This window comes from Mustelus asterias, chromosome 2 (assembly GCF_964213995.1).
Source record: "Mustelus asterias chromosome 2, sMusAst1.hap1.1, whole genome shotgun sequence".
Taxonomy (NCBI): Eukaryota; Metazoa; Chordata; class Chondrichthyes; order Carcharhiniformes; family Triakidae; genus Mustelus; species Mustelus asterias.
The window spans coordinates 123,825,804-123,848,881 of record NC_135802.1 but is presented as its reverse complement, the minus strand read 5'-3'; the positions used below and the strand labels follow the sequence as shown (position 1 = coordinate 123,848,881).

The 23,078-nt window shown below is 50.0% G+C and overlaps 1 protein-coding gene across 1 annotated transcript in view; it reads left to right on the top strand.

Moving 5' to 3' along the window:
• Positions 1-23,078, top strand: part of phactr1 (phosphatase and actin regulator 1) — a 550,549-nt gene that overhangs the window by 440,786 nt on the left and 86,685 nt on the right. The window contains exon 7 of the mRNA XM_078200644.1: positions 2,636-2,792. Within this exon, the coding sequence (XP_078056770.1) occupies positions 2,636-2,792 (157 nt within the window). The remainder of the gene's footprint in view (positions 1-2,635; positions 2,793-23,078) is intronic.

Genomic DNA, 23,078 nt, shown 5'->3' with positions numbered 1-23,078 from the left:
CACAGGACCAGGAACACAGCTGACCACCTCCACCTTTGACGTGTGTCCTGGGTGGAGGTCACCTGAATGTAGCGGTAAGCCACGTAAGGTTAAAAGGTTGTAGGGTCACCAGAAGGCACGAGTGAAGGCAGCCACTGTAGTTAGGGATAGGGTAATATACACTATTAAAAGTTCTTGCACCCCACAGTTGTGACTCATCTGTCTGTGATCCAGCTCCCACAGGGAGTCTCAATCCCCGACCCTATCCAGAGAGGCTTAGAGCCTTGTTCGACGCAAGAGAGGCCCTGCAACCCACTGAGTGAAAACTGACACATCTACTGCTCAAGTCGTGCGAATCCCAGGGCCAAGCACTGGTGCCAGATCCATGACTGCTCTGGTATTCCAAGGGCCCAGGCACCAGTGTGCAGTCAGAGAACAGGTAGGAGTCACACTTCTGTTGCACCAGGGCAGCATCACAGCGTGCCACATAATGAGCCGTCATCACTCTCCTGCCTGGAGCAGTAACTCACTAACATGATCAACCCAGGCCCATTACCCTGGTTGCATGTCAATGGGGATATGGACAAGGGGTGGGGGAGGGCGGGGTTTACGGCTCCCAAGGACAGGTGGAGATGCAGGTGGGGGTTGGAGCTGCTAGATCCATGTCTCTTAGTGGGAGAACCTTGCCATCCTGCCCTGCCAGACTCTTGCTGCCACCTGTCTTTCATCCTCGGCCTCACCCTCCACATCCACCTGGGCCTCCTCCTCCTCAGAGGTGTCCATGTGGTCCTCCTCCTCCTCCTCCTCCAGGATGTCCCTCTTGTTACGCCAGATTGTGGAGTGCACAGCAGACCACAATGACGTGGGAGACCCTCAGGGAGTTGTACTGGAGGGTACCACCAGAGCAGTCCCAGACGCGGGACCACATCTTCAGGAGCTCACTGCTCAGCGACGGACTGGGTAGCAATGTGAGCTTCTTGGTAGCGGGTCTCCACCTCAGTCTCAGGCCTCCACATCAGCCATAACCTCAGCAGGTAGCCCTTGACCCCCACGAGCCATCCCAGCAGCCTGGGGTGGTCCTCGAAGGCCCCGGGGATGTTTGAGCTGCGCAGGATTTAGCCACTGTGAATGCTGTCTGGGTGCAATGCACACACCTGCAAGGTATTCATCTGGCGGTCACACACTATCTTGGCATTCAGGGAGTGGAACCTCTTCCAATTTATAAAGTGGCAGAGGGAAGGAAGGAGAAAGAGAGACATTCCATAAGATTGTCCATTCTGGGCCCCTCATTCCCTTCCAGCTACCCGTGTCCTCATGAGTCTGGACACTGGCAACATGACACCATCCCCAGTGCCTTGCACCATCTCAATGCACTGCCGACCGTTGCCACATCCTCGCCACGGCATTCGGGTGGCTGTGAGGGTGTCCCCTTTGGGAATGTTTGAAGCATAGCTATGAGTTCACCCACATGGAAATCTGATGCTTCCAGTAATGGATTGCAGTTCAGACAGATGGTGGAGAAGCACCCTCATGATTATCATGCGACGGGTGGCCATTATAGGGAGCGCTGCAGAGTTCATGCAGCGTGTGGAGTCGTGTTAACACCTCCGTTGACTGGGGCAACAGCTGCAAGATCTGGTGCTTGTAACTGTTAGTGGGGCCTGGGATGGGATGTCTACACTAAACCACAGAGTCTGTCCAGTAGACAGATGGCAGGGTAACTACTAGGGTTGGGACTCAACCTCATATGCAACCCCTTGGAGGTCATTCACAGCCAGGGGGAATGGTCATTTGCGGTCAGGGGAATGTGTGGAACATGAGCCCCAGGCCAGCGGCGTCCCTCGACCTGAGGACCCCCAGCCCAGCACACAACCCCTCAAACCCCTGCACCCATGCAAATCCCCCACCCCATCCTGCACCATGGCAGAGGCTGAGACGCCTCCCCTGCACCCCGGAGGTTGGTGCTCAGTGGTACTCACCTTCTCACCCTCTTTCCCTACTGCTGCACCCAAGCCACACTTTTAAAGAGCAGTATTGATTCACGCCAGCGTGACATAACGATGGAGAGGTGGGAAGCATCTGAAAGGTGGGAAGCACACGTGCCAAAATCGCTAATGATAGTGAAATCCAGTCAATCACATGCTAATAAACTTTGTGCCCGTTCTGGGTACAAAGCGGATTGCACCACTCAGGCCGGAAAGATTGGAAACTGTTACATGCCGGGCACGAATCTGATTTTTAGCTTTTGACACTATTTTCCCAGCTTGCCACACTGATCGCCAGACAGAGCAAAGTGGTGAAATCGTGCCCATTCTTCCTTTTAAATAAGTCAGGTGCTTTACCTATTGTTTTACATGTGATTTTCAAATATGTAATGATATTCAAAAGTGTAATCTTAAAATTAAATGTTGACTTAATGGTGGTCATTGGGTTTTTTCATTGAGTATTTTATATAAAGTAGGAACATCCAAGATTCATCCATGATTTGAACTGTGTTACTTAAGTTCAAGAAACAGGAAAAGGTGAAGAAATTACTAAGTGGATGTTATATATTTTCTAACCATAATATGAATGAATAAATTCTTATTGTGAATCAGTTGTGTTAGATTTGGTTAACTTGCCACATTCCATTTAATTTTCTTTGATATCTTTACAGGTTCGTTAGCATTAAAAGTATGTAGGAAAGACTCTTTGGCAATAAAATTGAGCAACAGACCATCAAAGCGTGAGCTGGAGGAGAAGAACATCATTCCAATGCAGACAGATGAGGAGAGACTTGAAATGAGGCAACAAATTGGCACAAAGCTAACAAGGTTGGTTATAAAAACAGTCTGTAACTTATATGTGGAATGCACTTATTTGGTAAATGCATAAACCTTGCCTCTCCTGGTTTTCAGTAATTTTAAGCCTTGCTGCAAGGATAGGTTAGCTACTGTTACTCAAACTTTTGCACAACTTTGATACCAGAAAAATTACAACCTGGAGTATTGGGTAACCGCAGTCCTACCAGTTCAGTGCTTTAATAGTAATGAGTTTGCATCAGTGTATCAGAGATTTGAAAGCAAATTTTAACAATTCCAGCCAAGCAAAAATGGGTCAGGGAGACAATTAAAATGACATTTCCCAGCCAAATTCATTGCTTTTAAAATACTGTTATCATTGTTATGCAGGTAAATGTAGGCTGTGTGGAGTTTGCACGCTCTCTCCCTGTCTGTGTGGGTTTCCTCTGTGAGCAGTTTAGGTTTTCCAGATCCAAAGGAACTATCTTACAGGCCTATATCAGTCTAAGCCACCAAAAGAGGGAAATCTATTTTTCTGCTAAGACTTAGAATAGCTCTCACAAGAGGAGATTACTCTTCTGTGTCTCAAACAGTTAAACAGTTACTTTCTAATGGGCGATATTCGGATTTGTCACTCATAACTAAACCCCCTACCTCTGTCGGTTGTGAATCCTTGTCATTTAAGACTTCCTAAATGAGTGTCTAGGATCAAAGACTTGTGAGATTAAGACTACGCAGTTTATTTCTAATAGTATTTTATTATAAAATACTCTCACTTGACACACACAGAATTGCAGAGTTAAAAGTATAAATTGATTCACAATCCTTTGTTATCTGTTAATAAGAACATAAGAACATAAGAAATAGGAGCAGGAGTAGGCCATCTAGCCCCTCGAGCCTGCCCTGCCATTCAATAAGATCATGGCTGATCTGAAGTGGATCAGTTCCACTTACCCGCCTGATCCCTATAACCTCTAATTCCCTTACCGATCAGGAATCCATCTATCAAACACTAACAAACTAACTTCTCTAAGAGAAGGATACATCTAAACATCTACTGTTACAGAGAAGGCAGCTACTGTTACTCAAACTTTTGCCCAACTTTGATACCAGAAAAATTACACATCTAAACATAGGAAATTCTAAAGTATCTCAATTTCTAATACATTTCGAAGATGTTTAATAGAAACATACTTACAAGAATTACGAGGGTCTTTGTTGACGAAGCAGGCTTGCAGAACAGAATTCTTTTGACTGCACACTTAGCTGGAGATAGAGCGAGTGATGAGTCTGTAGATTCTGCCTGTTTGTATATATATATTTCTTACTCATTTAGTACTATAGGTTCCTTTGTTCATTTATCTCTTGCATTGAGTAATGTTCTATGGCAAAATGTGTTTATCACCGAGCATGTGATTTAATGTTCTTAGAGTCTGCTTGAATGTCAGGTGTCTAAGATATATAGTCAGACAGGGAGTTTAGAGCCACATCTCTACTTCTTTCTGTTTTTGATGTGTCAAGATTCTTAAATAGAAAGATGTCCAAATAACCACTATTCCAAATGGTGTTATCTTAAACATCAAAAGTTAGAAAGTTTGCTTATTTTATTCTTCGCTTGTTATCTGGAGATATTCTTTTGCACTCTAGTTAGCAGTTATAATTGCAGGAATTAGAGGAATTTATGGGCTGTCAATTCCCAAGGATCTTCAAACCCTGCTTTTGTCTTTTAGTGACTCCATCCTGGGTCAGCTAAAGTTTCGTAAGCTGATACTGACTTTTGAATGACCTGTCTGCTGAAATAGTTTTATTCCACCTTGAATTAAAACACTTGATGTATTAATCTCTGCTGCTTCTATGTGTCCTTATTCTAAACTGAATTCTGGGACAGTGTGATTGTCAGAGATCCTTGGGTACCAGCAACCTGAGGCACACTCAGTCGACTCTTAATATAGACACCATGCATTCAATGCAAGTCTTTAATTACTTGTGCACAAGGAGAACTCCCCTCCCTCCATCAAAATGGCTGGAGTAGTTCTTACAGAGAAACAATTCAGCAGTTATAGTCAATTATAGCAAATCCGGAACAAGAGATTTTTCACATCTTTCATTGACATACATATTTGCCAATTAAATCCTGGTTTTTCGCCCTTTCTCATTTGATGAAGAATTGACTTCTGCTAATCCTTCATTTGCATAGCATATCCCCATATCTTGCCTTTGGTATTTGTTATGGAAAAAGTCTGCTCTTATTCACCCTCTGGTGAAGGTCAAAAAGCAGAATGTTTTGAGGCCGAGGCAAGAGAAGATTAGTCTAAAGGAGACAGGCTTCCTTGAAGGTCTGCAACTAATAACATTCTTACAAGCTGTTACAGAGAAGGCATGATCTTTTTTAATCTGAGCATTTTAACTTCAGCATGATATTTATCACACCTCCAAGTACTTCAGTTTCCTCCCACACTCCAAAGATGAGCAGGTTAGGTGAATTGGTCACGATAAATTGCCCCTTAGTGTTCCAAGATATGTAGGTTGGAGGAATTAACCATGGTAAGTGTGTGGGGTTACAGGGATAGGGTGGGGAGAGGGCCTGGGTAAGATACTTTGTCAGAGAGTTGGTGCAGACTCAATGGGCTAAATGGCCTCCTTCTATACTGTAGAGATTCTATGATTCGGTGATTCTATGAAATACGATACCAAATTTATGCAAAGCAAAGTACAAATAAATAGATGACAAACCAATCTTTTCTTTGGTAGTTTTGGTAAATTTTCCTGTGTCTTATCTACCTAGAAAATCAAAACACAAATTGCACTCTACTAAAAGAGACCAAAATCTTACAAATCAGATGAGGGAAAGGTAGGGCAAACAAATCTATAACTCCCTGGATGATGAAAGACATAGATCAAGAAGAAAAACTGTGCTTATGACAGATAATATAACCGAGAACCAGGAAGGTTCAGAGGGAAATTGAAAAAAATATAAGAGAAGCAAAGAGAGAGTATGAAAAGAGATTGGCAGCGAACATAAAACATCCAAACTCTGCAGAGGGGATAAATGTAATGAAAGGGTGGTAAAGGGAGGTGTGGGGCCTATTGGGGAACAAAAGGGGAATTTACACACCTAGACAGAGGGCATAGTTGAAATATTAAAGGCATACTTCTGTCTTTACCAAGTATAATGTCCCAACTATGTTAGGGGTTGTGGGTTTTTAAAAAAAAGTCATATGCAAAAGTAGATTCAAACACACAATAAGTTTATTGAAAGCGATGTACTCTGCACAGAACATTAAAATTAAACTAAGCAGAAGCCTGTAAAACACCCCAAATACATCTGTCTCAAATAATGTGACCAATTCTAAAAGCAATCATGCAACCATTTAAATATATAATGCACGCAATCTTAACAAAAAAATTCTAAGTGCCGAGTGAGCAAGAAAATGAGAGGGAATGGCAGCAGTTTTTTCAATGAACTGTGAGTTGCAATCTTCTGGCACTAAGTGCAAAACAAAGCCCTGATGCGATTCTCACAGAGCCTCTGCTTGCCAGTGGAGCTGGCTGAAAAGGGCAGCAAGATGGCACAGTGGTTAGCACTGCTGCCTCACAGTGCCAGGGACCCAGGTTCAATTCCCTGCTTGGGTCACTGTCTGTGCGGAGTTTGCACATTCTCCCTATGTCTATATGGGTTTCCTCTGGGTGCTCGGGTTTTTCTCCCATAGTCTGAAAGACGTGCTGGTTAGGTGCATTGGCCATGCTAAATTCTCCCTCCGTGTACCTGAACAGACGTCAGAGTGTGGCGACTAGGGGATTTTCACAGTAACGTCATTGCAGTGTTAATGTAAACCTATTTGTAACACTAATAAATAAATTTCACTTAAACTTAAACATGACTTGGGATGCCATTGCACAGATCTCCCAGTGCACTGGGAGATATCCTGCCACTTGAACTCTATGCCTAAGAATCTGAAATCCATCTGCATGGTGGGGGTTACAGAGAGGGAGAGAGATAGATACATTTCTTTCCTTTTCTATATCCTCAAACTCTAAGTTGTCAAGGCCCACAGCCAGGGCCTGCTGTGTCTCCAGAATCCCTCCGACACCCATGGCCATGAACAGATTGCCTCCAGAATTCAAGCAACACCCTTGGACGTGGTCCGCTGTGTCCCCAGGATGGCCTTCAACCTGTCACCCAAGAGGACAAATCCCTGACTTTCCACTGCGGACACGACCCTTGCAGTATTAGCCTGAGTATCATGCTGTGCCGGCACCACCTCCAGCGACAGCACTCTGACTCCTCAAGACAGCCTTGAAATCACAGCATGGTTGCTGACAACCCATCCACAATTACCCGGGTCTGCTAATGCATCTCCACCAGCTTCAGGATGACCGATCCGGGCCAAATGAATCCTTATCTCTGACAGACTTCCGCGTACCCGACCCCTCGGATGTTTTCACCTCCACTTGATGTGCATCAGCGGCTGTGAAGTGCTCACCAGTATTTGACCCAAAAGCCTCACCACTAACATGTCCCACCACCATGATAGTCTCTGTCTTGGTGGCTTGTGTCGTAGATGCCTGTGCCAATTCACTGGTGCTGTCCCTGGAGGATTCCTCAGGGCCTCCCTCCGAGGTGTATCTGAGATGCCCTGGCCAGTCTCAGCAGGAGGGTGGCGACAGCTCCAGGGCACGCTGCTCGAAATCTGTGAGCAGGTGCAGCTCAGGGACACCACCAGTCTTCTCTCTCCCTCTCTCTGTACCATAAAAGGTGTAGATACGCAGAGGGACCTGGGTGTGCAAGTCCACAGATCCTTGAAGGTGACGTCACAGGTGGTGAAGAAGGCATAGGCCATGCTTGCCTTTATAGGACGGGGCATAGAGTATAAAAGTTGGGGTCTGATGTTGCAGTTGTATAGAACGTTGGTTCGGCCGCATTTGGAATACTACGTCCAGTTCTGGTCGCCGCACTACCAGAAGGACGTGGAGGCTTTGGAGAGACTACAGAGGAGGTTTACCAGGATGTTGCCTGGTATGGAGGGGCTTAGTTATGAGGAGAGATTGGGTAAACTGGGGTTGTTCTCCCTGGAAAGACGGAGGATGAGGGGAGACTTAATAGAGGTGTATAAAATTATGAAAGGCATAGATCGGGTGAACGGTGGGAAGCTTTTCCCCAGGTCGGTGGTGACGTTCACGAGGGGTCATAGGTTCAAGGTGAAGGGAGGGAGGTTTAACACAGATATCAGAAGGACATATTTTACACAGAGGGTGGTGGGGGCCTGGAATGCGCTGCCAGGCAAGGTGGCGGAGGCGGACACACTGGGAACGTTTAAGACTTATCTAGATAGCCACATGAACGGAGTGGGAATGGAGGGATACAAAAGAATGGTCTAGTTTGGACCAGGGAGCGGCACGGGCTTGGAGGGCCGAAGGGCCTGTTCCTGTGCTGTATTGTTCTTTGTTCTGTGGTTAAGTGCGGTTTTCTCCTGTGGGGACATACGGGGAATTGAAAGCATGATGTACGGAAGGGCACTTTAGGAATAGGGTTCAGTTGATGCTCGCTTGCATGCCGAACACTGACCTGGCTGTTGGTCACCATTCTCTGCTCTGTTTCCCCTGCCAGCTCCAGGGCACGCTGCTCGAAATCTGTGAGCAGATGCAGCTCAGGGGAGTGCAATGTGTGTCAAGGATGGGGGTGCTCGAGTGCGCTATATCGGGGCAATGCCTCGCCACTGTGGGATACTGATTAGGGGGTACCACAGTTTTTTTAAGGCATGTGCTGGGGGCGGGGGGTGGTGGGGGGGGGGGTGGGGGTGGGGGGGGTTGGTTGGTGGAGGCTCCTGGGGTGCCTGGGGATGGTTTCACGTTGTAAGCTCAGCATGTGTGGTTGGTTTCAGAATATGATGCAAGCTCAATTTTGCTGCCCAAAGAAGGTCATTCATTTTTTTTGCGGCACTGGTTGTGAGTTCGATGTGCCAGTGCATGGGCACTTGCAGCTGCAGTCAAAGCCTCCCAGACAGCATTGGTTGCATGACCTCTCGGGCAACGTCCCTCCATCAGGTACAGCAGCTTGTGCCTCTCCTCCAAAGTGTCCAGCAGCCGGGCCTGCTCACCATTGGAAAACCTAGGGGCACTTCTCCTTTGTGCCATCTTTGTGGTGTGACTACCTATGTGTCCACACTTACAACTTATGTACAGCTCTGCCTTGTTAAGGGAGTCCAGCTCCAGTCAGTTTGGGCCATTCATGGGCCCGTCAGGCGGCACAGTGGTTAGCAGTGCTGCCTCACAGCACCCGGGTTCAATTCCCGGCTTGGGTCGCTGTCTGTGCGGAGTCTGCATGTTCTCCCCGTGTCTGCGTAGGTTTCCCCCGGGTGCTCCGGTTTCCTCCCATAGTCCAAACGACGTGCTGGTTAGGTGGATTGGCCATGCCAAATTCTCCCGCAGTGTACCTGAACAGGCGGCGGAGTGTGGCAACTAGAGGATTTTCACAGTAGCTTCATTGCATTGTTAATGTAAACCTACTTGTGACACTAATAAATAAATGTTAAAACTTTAAATTTATGGTGGATAATGTACAGGCTGCCTGGTTTCCATAGACGGGGAGCCATCTGCAAAGGTGCTAATGGGTTTAACTCAACAAGTTACAGTGTCTGGAGAAGGAGGGAGCATGCAATGCTCAAGGGCCTCATTCAGCAAGGGGGAATGCTTGTGGTGAGGGGGTGTGCATGGCAGCACAGCGCACTGTGGGTGGAAGACAGCAGTTAGGCCAGTGCACTGTGGGTGAACAGGGGCCTGGCAGCACAGCGCAGTGTGAGGGAGGTGGGGGAAGGTTGGGGGGGGGGGGGGGGGGGGATGGGGTGGAGGAGGTTTGCTGCGTTTGAGTCCAACGATGTTCAGGTCAGGGGGGGTGGAGGTTGGGAGGCCAACAATGCCCGTCTGTGTCAGAGGGTGGTTGGGAGACCAGAGATGAAGTCAGTGATGTCTGGGTTGGCGGGAGGGGAGGGGGTGGGATTTGTGAGGCTAGCGATGTCTGGGTTAGAAGTGTGGGTGGGCTGGAAGTCCAGTGATGAGGCCAGTGATGTCCGAGTTGGGGAGGGAAGGGGGGGGGCGTTAGGACCAGCAATATCCAGGTTGGAGAGGGGGTGAGAGGCCAGCGATGTCCGGGCCACGGGGGAGGGAGGGAGGGGTGGGAGTCCTTTGCTGTCTGGGTCGGAAGGGTGGGGGGGGTGCAATGAGAGACCAGCGATGAGGCCAGCAATATCTAAGTCGGGGGGGGGGGGGGGGGGGGGTGGCGGGGTGGGAGGGGGGGAGGGGGGGGAGAGGTGTTGGTGAGAGGCCAGCGATGTCTGGATCGGTGGAGGATGGGGTTGGGAGTCCAGTGATGTCTGGGGCCGGGCGAGGGGGGGGGCGGTGGTTAAGAGTCCAGGGATGAGGCCAGCAATGTCCGGACTAGAGGGGCGTTGGGACTGCGATGTCCAGGTCAGGGAGGGTGGTGGCAGTTGGGAGGCCAGCAATGTTGGGGGAAGGGTGGGGGGCTGCGTGAGGTCAGCGATGTCCATGGGGGGGGTTGGGAGGCCAGTGATATCATTTGCGAGGATAATGTGTGTACCGATCTCTGGGAGATCGGCGCATGCGCAGTGGCCTGCTCAGTGAGCTGATTTCCACCACTTTTCAGACTAAATCACACAGAGATACTCCGCATTGCTCAGTGTCGGAGATTTGGTCTGGTAATTACGCTACAAAAAAACCAACGGGAAATGCTCCTGCTTTCCCACACATAGTTTTTTTTGGGAGAATCCCAGCCCTAGTTTTCACATCAATGTTAAAAATAGAAATTTAAATAACTGTTTCAATAACTGTTAACTCTCTCATATCTTACCTTAAAGTGGAGCTGCCGGATAAAGTGGTAAATGCGGGGTCACTTTTAACATTTAAGAAAAAATTGGACGGGTTCATGGATGAGAGGGGTGTGGAGGGATATGGTCCAAGTGCAGGTCAGTGGGACTAGGCATAAAATGGTTCGGCACAGACAAGAAGGGCCAAAAGGCCTGTTTCTGAGCTGTAATTTTCTATGGTTCTATCACTTCTCCTTGTACCTGTGATTCCGTTGCCTCTTGACTCACTTAAACACCATTTTTTTTTCCACTGCCTTCAGGTATCTCGCTTTAATCACCCACCACCATCTGTCCTTCAGTCACCATCAGACTTTCCACCCAAACAAATGTCCCCAGCCTGACAGTGTAACTCTGCTTGTCACTCCTTGCTGAATTACAGTGGCCTCTTTTTCTGAGGAAGGACGTTCTTGCCCTCGAGGGAGTGCAGCAAAGGTTTACCAGGCTGATTCCAGGGATGGCGGGACTGATGTATGAGAAGAGATTGACTAGGTTAGGATTGTTTTTGCTGGAGTTCAGACAAATGAGGGGGGGATCTCATAGAGACTTATAAAATTCTAATAGGACTAGACAGGGTTGATGCAGGGAGGATGTTCCCAATGGTGGGGGAGTCCAGAACCAGGGGTCACAGTATGAGGATTCGGGATAGACCATTTAGGACAGAGAAGAGGAGACATTTCTTCATCCAAAGAGTAGTGAGCCTGTGGTATTCATTACCACAGGAAGTAGTTGATGCCAAAACATTGAATGTATTGAAGATGCGGCACTTGGGACGAATGGGATCACAGGTTATGAGGAGAAAGCAGGATTAGGCTATTGAATTGGACGATTAGCCATGATCGTGATGAATTGCGGAGCAGGTTTGAAGGGCCAAAATGGCCTCCTCTTGCATCTATCTAGATGTTTCTATGTAAAGTACTGATTGCATGTATACTGCATATGCTGACCATCAGCAGATAGTACAAAAGAGTACAAACCGCACGTTTTACTCAACAAGTTAAATGAATATATACATCAGAGCTTTTAAACAAAAACATCAAATCAAACTCAATAACAACAATGAACCCTAATCAAATGAACAACCTTTGATGCCTTTACCTCCTTTGGTTCATCCCAGTCTTCCCTGATTCCCAACTTCACAAAGCTGGTCACCATTTCCTATAAAGACATTGGGCACAATCTTTTTGACCCTCTGCGTTGGTCGATCGGTGAGATAGCGCACATGGCTTTTGCATCACTGCAAACCAGTCTCATGCCGGAAGCCATCTTCAAGGCTGTGTTTTGCCGGCGTGATTGACCTTGTGCACAAAAAGGGCGGGAGGCTCATTTAAATATTAATGACCATTAATGTGCTAGGCACGGCCATTTCCCCCCTCTCGCCGATGAGAATCACTCGTGGTCCCCATCAACGGGAACCAGATGTGATGGCCATGCAGGGGGGAACAGAGGCCATTGAAGCCACTGGATGGGCAGTGCCTATGGGCCATACCAGTCTGGCATTGCCCACTGGGCACCATAGCTGTGACAGTGCCAAGGGGTGGGTCCTCAGTGGGGTGGAGCCTAAATGGGGTGGAGCCAAAGTGTTGGTGGGTATTGGGAGCTCTGTAGGGGTGGGAATCAGGGAGGGAAGGGGGAATTTTGCAGCGGTGGTGATCAGGGAGAGAATGGGAGAACTCTGCAAGGGTGGTGATTGGCAGGATAGGGGGGAATTCTGCATGGGCAGTAATCAGGGCAGGAAGGGGGGAATTCTGCAGGTGCAGAAGTGAATTTTGCAGGGTTGTGATGAGGGTGGGAAGGAGAACTCTGCAAGGGTGGTGATTGGGAAAGGGGGCAACACTGCAGGGGTGGTGATCAGAGAGGGAAGGGGAAGCTCTGCAGGGGTGGTGATTGGGGAGTCAAGGAGAGTGTAAGCGCGAGTGGGCGAACACGACCACTTCGGACTCAGAGTCAGGTTCAACAGCGGTACAGCTTTATTAACGTCGACGGAGGTGCAATCAGGACATACAAACAGCACTGTCCCGAAAGCACTCTGAAAGCCTGTCGCAATGGGCTATGGTTATACTCGAACTTTGACACGTTGTATGATTCAAATGTTAATGTTTTGTTTACAGTATTTGACTCTGACCATTCTGTTTGGATGTTTTAAGTACAGTATTGATGTTTAAGTATGGTATTCATTTCTGTCCGATGGGTTTATCAATGGTCTAGAATCTCTGGGGTTTCTTGAACAATGGGTGTTTGGCTGATCTCAGGAAGTCTTTTGAGGCCAAGAAGGCTTCCTTAGTTATGTTAATCCTCTCCTTAGGTGTTTCTATGGAGGCTTCCTGATATCACTTGATTAGGTCAGTGGTGCTGATTTGATTAGATGAGGGTGTACCTTTAATTTAGTTTCCTTTGGTGCCACCCTGTCTGGCCTCCTTTTGTGTGTTAGACCTTGTTTGCATTTTAAAAGCATGCCTTTTGCCTGCTTGTCTGGATCTGTCCCTTTTAATCTTTAATGGAGGGGTTCTGAGTGCAGTTTGGCCTGTTTCATATTATATACGTGTGGTGAACCATGGTTGGTTACCACTATGAGTGCTGAGCCATGGATGGTCAGCACTATGGGGTTTGTAGATATGTTACTGTAATTACTGTTGGTGTTAGGGTTGGGCTGTTCTACCTGTTGATATTGTTCTGTGGTACACTCCAGTTGGCTCCGCCTACCAGGGGAAGTATAAAGGTCACTGCACTGCCTGGAGACCCTTTAGTCTGGGATTGTATTGTATATAGTGTGCTCCATTCTTGTCAGTAATAAAAGCCTTTATTTCCCGGGTACAATCTAGCCTCCCGAGTGATTAATCGCGCATCAATTTTATTACTGACAACATTTTGAACACCATGGAGCAAATGTTGAAACCCGATCGGCTTACACTAGATCCACGTGCGGCAGGAGCGTCGAACACTTTCGACCATGGGTTAAAGTGTTTTCAAGACTACATCGATGCCTCAACAGCCATTCAGAACGACGACGATAGACTGCGGGTCCTCCACGCGAGGGTAAGCGACACCGTATGCTTAGCAATCCGCGATGCCCAAGACTACAAAGGGGCCATCGAACTTAAGAAGCGGTACAACAAACCGCCAAACGAGATCCATGCTCGACACCTTCTAGCCACTCGACGGCGGCAGCCCGGCGAAACGACAGAACAGTACCTGGGTGAACTCCAGCAGCTAGCCAGAGCCTGCAACTGCAAGTCAGTGTCGGCGGCCCAGTATACGAGCGACTTGATCTGCGATGCGTTCGTGGCGGAAATCGGCTCGTCGTACATTCGCCTCCGGCTGCTAGAGCAAGGTAATCTAGACCTCGCTAAGACAGTAGAATTGGCTGACGCTATGGAGACGGCCTCCAGAAGCCTAGAAACGTACCCCACCAACCACGTGGGAACATCGTGGCAAGTACAGCCACCGACTCTGCTTCATTCAGCGGCTCCGAAAAACTGCGCGATTGTGTTCCCAACCTCGGACCTGACGACGGCGGCAGCTCCAGGAGGCCCGCGGTGTTACTTCTGTGGATTGGCGAAACACCCTCGGCAACGATGTCCAGCCAGAACGGTATTGTGCTCCGCGTGCGGAAAGAAAGGGCATTATGCCAAAGTCTGCAGGACCAAACCACCCTCCAAACATAGTAGTGCGGCGTGTGATTCTCCTGAGCCTGTCTCCTTGTCTCCAGCGTCTTCGAGGTCTTCCACCACGTGCGATTCCAGCGCGCCGTCATTCCTGATGACGGAGACGCAAGACATGTGCGACCTGCAGGGGCCGCCACTTTTAGCGCCACTGACCACGTGCGATCCATGGGCGCAGCCATTTTGGTCGGCACCGACCGCGGACGACCAGCAGGGGTCATCGTCATCAACCATCTCAGCTGCCTGCAGCGGCACCCAAGACCCAACGGTGGCATCAATCATCCTGGACCAGGCCAAGCCTCACAGACTCGACAAGTCCATGATGGACATAGAGGTAAACGGACGCCAAATTCATTGTTTGTTTGACAGCGGGAGCACGGAGAGCTTCATTCACCCTGACATCGTGAAACGGTGCGGTCTCCGAGTATGGACTGTCAGACAGACAATTTCGATGGCGTCGAGGTCCCGGTCTGTTACTGTGCTAGGGAGCTGCGTGGTCAACCTGACGGTGCTGGGCACAGTTTACGAGAACTTCAGGCTCCTTGTGTTACCGCACCTTTGCGCTCCGATGCTCCTGGGACGAGACTTTATGGTCCACCTGAGGAGTGTAACCCTGCAGTACGATGGGCCACTCCCTCCACTTTCAGTGGGAGCACAGCAGCCTCCAAATTGCCCAGCACGCTCCACGTGTAGCCTCTCGACACTCAGAATCACCCCACCATCCTTATTCGAGAATCTAGTGCCAGGCTGCAAGCCCATCGCAACCAAGAGCAGGCGTTACAGCGCTGAGGATCGGATCTTTATTCGATCTGAAGTTCAGCGGCTCCTCAGGGAAGGGATCATCCAACCTAGCCCTAGTCCATGGAGAGCGCAAGTAGTGGTGGTTAAAACTGGAAACAAACCCCAGATGGTCATAGACTATAGTTAGACCATTAATAGATACACGCAGCTGGATCCGTATCCTCTCCCGCGCATATCTAACATGGTCAACCAGATTGCGCAGTACCGGGTGTTCTCCACCATTGACTTGAAGTCAGCTTACCACCAGCTCCCCATTCGCCCAGAGGACCGAAAATACACAGCCTTTGAGGCGGATGGTCGTCTTTATCACTTTTTAAGGGTTCCCTTTGGCGTCACGAATGGGGTCTCGGTCTTCCAGCATGCAATGGACCAAATGGTGGACCAAAACGGGCTGCGGGCTACCTTCCCGTACCTGGATAACGTCACTGTCTGCGGCCATGACCAGCAGGACCACGATGCCAACCTCCTTAGATTTTTACGCACTGCGTCTCGCCTGAATCTGACCTACAACAGGGAGAAGTGCGTATTTCGCAAGCGCCGTTGAGCAATTCTCGGATACGTGGTGGAAAACGGGGTCCTTGGCCCTGATCCAGACCGTATGCGTCCCCTCCTGGAACTTCCCCTGCCCACTAGCATCAAAGCACTGAGAAGATGCTTCGGCTTCTTCTCATACTATGCACAGTGGGTTCCCAATTATGCGGACAAAGCCTGTCCGCTCATCAAGTCTACCTCCTTTCCCCTAGCAACAGAGGCTCGCTTAGCCTTTGAAGGGATAAAAGCCAACATCGCGAAAGCCACGATGCACGCTGTTGATGAGTCCATCCCCTTTCAGGTGGAGAGTGATGCATCGGATTTCGCCCTGGCCGCCACACTTAACCAGCCTTTTTCTCTCGCACCCTCCAAGGCCCCGAAATTCGACACTGTGGTGGAAAAGGAGGCCCAGGCCATTGTGGAGGCCGTTCGGCATTGGCGCCATTACTTGGCGGGAAAATGATTCACCCTGCTCACGGACCAGCGGTCCGTGGCGTTCATGTTCAACAACACGTTACGGGGTAAGATCAAAAATGATAAAATTTTGAGGTGGAGAATCGAACTCTCCACCTACAATTATGATATCATGTACTGTCCAGGGAAGCTCAATGAGCCCTCAGACGCCCTGTCGCATGGAACATGTGCAAGTGTGCAGGAGAATTGATTACAGGCCCTCCACAATGATCTCTGCCATCCGGGGGTCACTCGGCTCTTCCATTTCGTAAAGGCCCAGAATCTACCCTACTCAGTGGAGGATGTCAGGTCCATAACCCGAAGCTGCCAGGTATGTGCTGAATGCAAACCGCACTTCTACCGACCTGACAGGGCACACCTCATTAAAGCCACTCGCCCTTTTGAAAGACTGAGTGTGGACTTTAAGGGCCCCCTTCCTTCGACAGATCGGAACGTGTACTTCCTCAATGCGATTGACGAGTACTCACGATTCCCTTTTGTCATTCCCTGTTCTGATACGACCACTGCCACGGTCATTAAAGCATTACGGGATCTTTTCACCCTGTTCGGTTACCCCAGCTATATCCACAGTGATAGGGGTTCGTCATTCATGAGTGACGACTTGAGGCAATACCTGCTCTCAAAAGGGATTGCCTCAAGTAGAACTACGAGTTACAACCCTAGGGGTAACGGACAGGTTGAACGAGAAAATGCTACAGTCTGGAAGGCTGTCTTACTGGCGTTGAGGTCTAAAGGTCTTCCAGTCTCCCGTTGGCAAGAGGTACTCTCTGATGCGCTCCATTCTATCCGCTCACTCCTGTGTACGGCAACCAACGCTACTCCACATGAGAGGATGTTTTCCTTCCCTAGGAAGTCTTCCTCTGGGACCTCATTACCGTCTTGGTTGACGCACTCAGGATCTGTCCTCCTGCGGCGGCATGTTAGGACCCACAAGTCCGACCCTTTGGTTGAACAGGTCCATCTCCTCCACGCCAACCCTCAATATGCCTATGTGGCATATCCTGACGGGCGAGAGGACACGGTCTCTATTAGAGATCTGGCACCAGCAGGGGACTTGGACACCCCAGTCGCTCCCACACCCCTAGTTAGGGACCCCCCGACCCTTATCTCCCCTCCTGACACGGCGCGGGCAGTATCGGGACCACCACTTAATCCTCTTACTCCCGTGTACAGCTTGCCTGAGTCCAGGAGATTGTCACCACCTCGAGGCGTGCTCGAGTCCAGCAGATTGTCGCCACCTCGTGGTCCACCTGTCCGTGAGGAACTGGAGGAGTCACTGGACACCGCCTTGGAGAGAAGGTCACCACGGTCACCAGAACCGGCGTTACCGCCAGTGTTGAGGAGGTCGCAGAGACGGTGCGGTCCTCCAATACGACTGAACTTGTGATTATATGAACAGTTGTTCTGTTTTTTTGCCCCACCGGCCTTTGTTTTTAAAGGAGGGGTGAATGTGGTGAACCATGGTTGGTTACCACTATGAGTGCTGAGCCATGGATGGTCAGCACAATGGGGTTTGTAGATATGTTACTGTAATTACTGTTGGTGTTAGGGTTGGGCTGTTCTACCTGTTGATATTGTTCTGTGGTACACTCCAGTTGGCTCCGCCTACCAGGGGAAGTATAAAGGTCACTGCACTGCCTGGAGACCCTTTAGTCTGGGATTGTATTGTATATAGTGTGCTCCATTCTTGTCAGTAATAAAAGCCTTTATTTCCCGGGTACAATCTAGCCTCCTGAGTGATTTAATCGCGCATCAATACGTAACTTCATAAATTTGTTGTCCGCTAACAGTTCCCCCCTGTCGGTCGGGAGCGGACTTGTCTCGCCTCCCTCAGACCGATTTTCCCCTTTAACATATTTTGTGTCCGGTGCTCCCTGCATTTGCACGCTGCAGTCATGCAGTTTAGAGGAGCCCCGAGGTTTGTCAGATTAGGTGTACGCGCGAGAAATCCTCCCGATTTGTCAGTCGCCCCACCTCGTCAATCATTCTGATTAGTTTTCTTCGTGCTTTGGTTTTCTTGTGTTGGCGGTATTTCTAACACGTCACTATTCCCCAAGATATTGCGAGTATAAGTTGGATCGTGACTAGTACATGTGAGATTATCCGGATCCAGGGGTGAATGTCCATGTTTAGGCCCCAGTCCCATACCCTCTGCCCCCATGTTTGGCTCTGTCTGGCTGACTCTGTGTCGTGCTCTCGGGTTTTGATGTGTGACTGTAATTGGTGGCACAGCCGAACGGAGGCGGAGCTCCCTCAGCACTTCGGCTAGGTGTGGGATGGGAGCTTGTTCTGGCTCTCAGTAGTATTTGAGGTCATCTCTCAGTGGGTCCGTGGCATTAAGTGTCAGAGTCTGCCTACTTCAAATGTTGGTGATGTGGGCCTGGCCAATGGTGACTGGTCTGCGAGGGGTGAAACAAAAGTTTGGGCTGGGGATTGGACATGTCAGCCGTTATATACAAAGGATGTCTTTGTTGTGGCTACGCAGTACCTGCCTCGTCCTCCATATCCTGCCCGGGCAAAGTGTGGATCTGTCGGTATGATTTCTAGAGTACAGCCCTGTGTTTGATTAACATAGAACATAGAACCGTACAGCACAGAACAGGCCCTTCGGCCCACGATGTTGTGCCAAAACCCACATTCAGCTGCCTCTCCTTGTCCCAGTGGGTGAGGGCAAATGGTTATCTCTCCCCTTTGTTTGCATCCCGAGAGGGAGGCGCTTGACATCACGCCATGCCTTGAGATGGCCGTGACTTCAGTTAGGTGGTAGCGGAGGGAGGTATTGCCCCTGACAACGCCAATGTTCTCGATCTGGAAGATAGGGAATGGTCCCGAGTCTGGTGTAACTATCGGAATCAATAGGACCATCCCTACTCCTGTGCCCTCGCTAACCTCGCAGTCGGGGATTACTGGATACACCCGCGTCATTCCTTTCAGGGTCCAGTTATCCAGCACCCCCTTCTGATCTGCGAGTTGTGCCAGCTGGCCGCTGTCAATCCAGTCGGGCACCTCCCCCCTGTGTACCTGGTCCAAATTATGTCGTAATTGGGCTATCATCCACAGCTGTCTCTGTTGTACCCGGGCCGTGTTCTCTCTCTCTATCTATGACGTGGTTAATGGTACGGGCGTGCGCTTCCAATATTGTGATCCCATCTAGTTGGATATGGGCGCCCTCCTCCCCTAAAAGAGCCTGCTCGGCCTGTTGGTCTAGTGACCGCTGCAGGATATCTTTCATCACCCCCTTTCATTGTTCGATCTTGTCATTGAGGCCCTGGATGTCAATAGAGTTAACCACTGTGGATCCTGTGTTTATTCCTGTGAAGATGTCGTTGACTATGTCCCTTTTGTTTCTGTGTGTGTGTGTGTTGTCTCTATAGTGTGTTGCTCCCATTGTATCTATGGCCTGCTTTATGGTTTCCCTACCCAGCATCTGATACATATTTTGTCTGTTCTGAACAGCGTCCCGGCACCTGGATTCCTGAGATATCGATCAGAACAGGCACGACCTCGTGTCTTACATTGTCCTACACAATTTCCCCCTCGTTCCACAGCACCAGTCCTCCCTCCGACCCCTTGCTCTGCAAGGGGCAGGGTAAGATTTCGGGCGCTGTGGTCATGGGGGCCCGCATTGTAGGAAGCGTAAAACATACATATAGTGAGACTGCAGGAGCCTCAGCTAGTCCATAATATCCGCAAATGTCAATGCCCAGTCTAAGAATGTCACTTTGTAGTGGGGTCTGTGGATCTTCAGGGAGGGCGCAGATGGTCCCGAAGGTGCAGCCAGTGTTGCTCAGAGAGTCCGACCGTTGGATGCATGTTCGGAGCATGTCTAGTGTGCAGGTGAGGCAGATCACATCAATGCCTGGATCGACCTGCAGCCACGCGTTGAAATGCGTCCTACTGTCCTCGGGATATGGTGTGGCCAGCACGCACAACGCCTCGGATGTGTTGAACATTATTCCGTGGGATTGTTAATAGGTGGTGTAGCCCCGGAAGGCGTCACTCATCAGGAAGGTCGCAGTGAGGATCATCCTCCAGGCGGTCCGCATTGTCCTGGAGAGGGGGTGGGGAGGGTACACAAAACCTGGTGGCCGCCAGATATTAGGATCTCAGTATTAACTATATTTTTAACTTGCTTAAGCATGCACACACATCTATATACACATATATATATATATATATATATATATATCAGAGCCATGGTTGACGCACGGCCCCCTCTGTGCTGGAAGTGAAGGTTGTTAGCTCGACCTCCGCTGTGTGGACAAAGGCGGTTAGCTAAGGGTCGATGCGCGGCTCGTTTTGTATCGTCGGATTATCCTCGTCCCCGCAGTCGGTCTGTCTTGTCTCCCGCCCCCCCGGGGTCGTATGCCTTTAACTGTGACCAGTGTTTCCAGCGGCCCTTCCCCCTGATATTGACACAGGCACATGTGTCGCTGGTGCGGATGATCTCATGGGGTCCTATCAATTTTGGTGGAAACCCCGTTTGGTCTGGAGCAACTCGGATTAGGACTTTGTCCCCTACTCGGGGAAGTGTGGTGGTGTGACTGATATCCTGCTTCCTAGCCTGGTCCTTTATGGCTTGTTGGTCTCTGGCTGTGTGGTGCAACTCTCTGAGTTGGTGGTCTAACTGTTGCACATACCTTTTCATTTTGTCCCGAAGGGGTGCCATTTCTTCCCCTCCTACAGCGATGTTTTCCCCTCCCCGTCATCAATTCGAATGGTGCGAGTCCTATGGTGCGACCTGGGGTGGCCCGTAGGCGCATCAAGATGCAGGGGAGGACATCCAGCCACCCCTGACCTGTCTCAGCGATTGACTTTGCGATTGCGTTTTTGAGCGTGCGGTTCATTCGCTCGACCATCCCAGAACTTTGAGGGCAGTACGGGATATGGAATCGCTGTTGGATTCCCAGGGTTTTGCAAGTTTGTTTCATTATTTTGCCCGTAAAGTGTGTCCCCTGGTCGGAGTCCAGTTGTCATGGGACTCCCCATCTTGGGATGATCTCATATGCTAAGATGCGGGCTACAGTGGCAGCTCCGCAATCCCGAGTTGGGAATGCTTCTACTCAGCAGGTGAATTGACCAATGAGGACTAGGCAGTATTTCTTCCCACGGCTAGTGGGTAGAGGGCCTATGAAGTCGATCTGGAGGTTCTCCCAGGGCCTCTTTGGTCTGGGTTGGTGGGCCAATTTGACTCTCAGGGTCGGCCGGGGTTATGTTGGGCGCATATGACACAGCGCTGGCAGTGTTTGGCTACATCCCGCCCCATCCCTGGCCACCACCAATCGGCTGATAGTCGGGCCAGAGTCCCATCCCGGCCGGAGTGGTCCGGCTCGTGGTGGAGTCGGAGTAGCTCGGTGTGTACAAATGAGGGTGCGGCTACTTGGTGCCCTCTGTGCCACACCCCATTCTTGACCCTGGACGCCCCTGCCTGTTCCCACTGTGTCACTTCGTCTGGGTTTGTATTGCCCTGAAGCTTGCAAATGTCCACCTCTTCCAGGGGTGGCATTGTGATGACAGCTATTTGCGGGAGGGCTTCCCCGGCTACAGCCTTGGCGGCAGCGTCTGCTAAGTGGTTCCCCCTCTGTTCTGCAGTCCTCACCCTCTGGTGGGCTTTTATCTTAATTACGGCTGCTTCTGAGGGTAGCCTGGCCGCTGCTACCAGGTCTCAGACGATATTCTCATGTTTTATGCGGTCCCCCCCTGCGGTGATGAACCTGCGCCTTTTCCAGGCCGTCATGTAGTCGTGGCCCACCCCGAACACATATTGGCTATCGGTGTACACGTTCACTCGTTTTTCCCTTCCCGCTTTTAGGGCTTCCGTGAGGGCTATGAGTTCGGCCACCTGGCGGAGGTATCCCCATTCATGGCGTCCCTTGCTATCAGTGTCCCCTTTTGGTCTGCTACTGCCCAGCCTGTGCGGTAATGTCCCTCTACTTGTCTTCGGGACCCGTCTACATATAGTGTGAGGTCGGGGTTGTCTTGGGGTTGGTCGTTAATCCCTTCCTCTGCTTCAGCGCCTGGGTTAATCGGGCAGCGGTGTGGGCTCCCCTCTGAAAGGAATCCTTCTGCCGGGTTCTTTCCGGTGTCTCGCATGATCTGGATCGACTGATCCTGGGGAAGGAGCACCGCTTCCCAATTGGCTCTTCGGGCGTCCGAAACAGTCCTGAGTCGGCCTGTATTCAAGAGCTCGACAATGGTGTGTTTCGTGTGTAATATGATTTGGCCTGACATGGTGACCGGTTCGCACACCCTGACCGCCCAGGCGGCGCAATCTAGAGCCGCCACACATTTGTGCAGTCCCTTGGCTACCGGGGACTGTCGGGTGTAGTAGTATGCTACCGGCCGCAGGGTGCCCCCGCATTCTTGGGTTACCACGGAGCTATAAAATCCCTCTTCTGAGTCGTAGAAGAGGTAGAAGAGTTTAGTTATGTTGGGCAGGGTAGGGCTGGGGCTGCTAGTAGTTCTGATTTTAGGTGGGTGTATGCTGCCTCCTGTTCGGGTCCCCACTCAATTGTTTCTGCCCCTGGTTTTCCTCCTTTGACCAGTCGCTGAATTGGTTCAGCAAGGGATGCGAACTGGTCAATGAAATTCCGGCAGTAGTTAAAGAGTCCCATAACTCTGCGGACCCCTTTGACTGTGTTTGGACGGGGCATATTTACAATCGCGGTCTTCCAATCGGAGGGCAGGGTTTTCTTCCCCTGGCTTATATTGTGCCCTAAATATCGGACTTCGGGTCGTGCGAGTTGTGCCTTGGTTGGGTTGATTTTACATCCCACGGCCTGCAAGGCACGCAGGATTACGGACAGGGCTCCTATGTGTCCCGTGGGATTAGTGGAAGCGATGAGGATATCGTCCACATATTGGAGAAAGGTGCTCCTATAGGGGGACAGATTGCATTTTTCGAGGGCTTCACTCATAACTCGGTGGAAAATGTTGGGGCTGTTGTGGAACCCCTGGGGAAGTTATGTCCATGT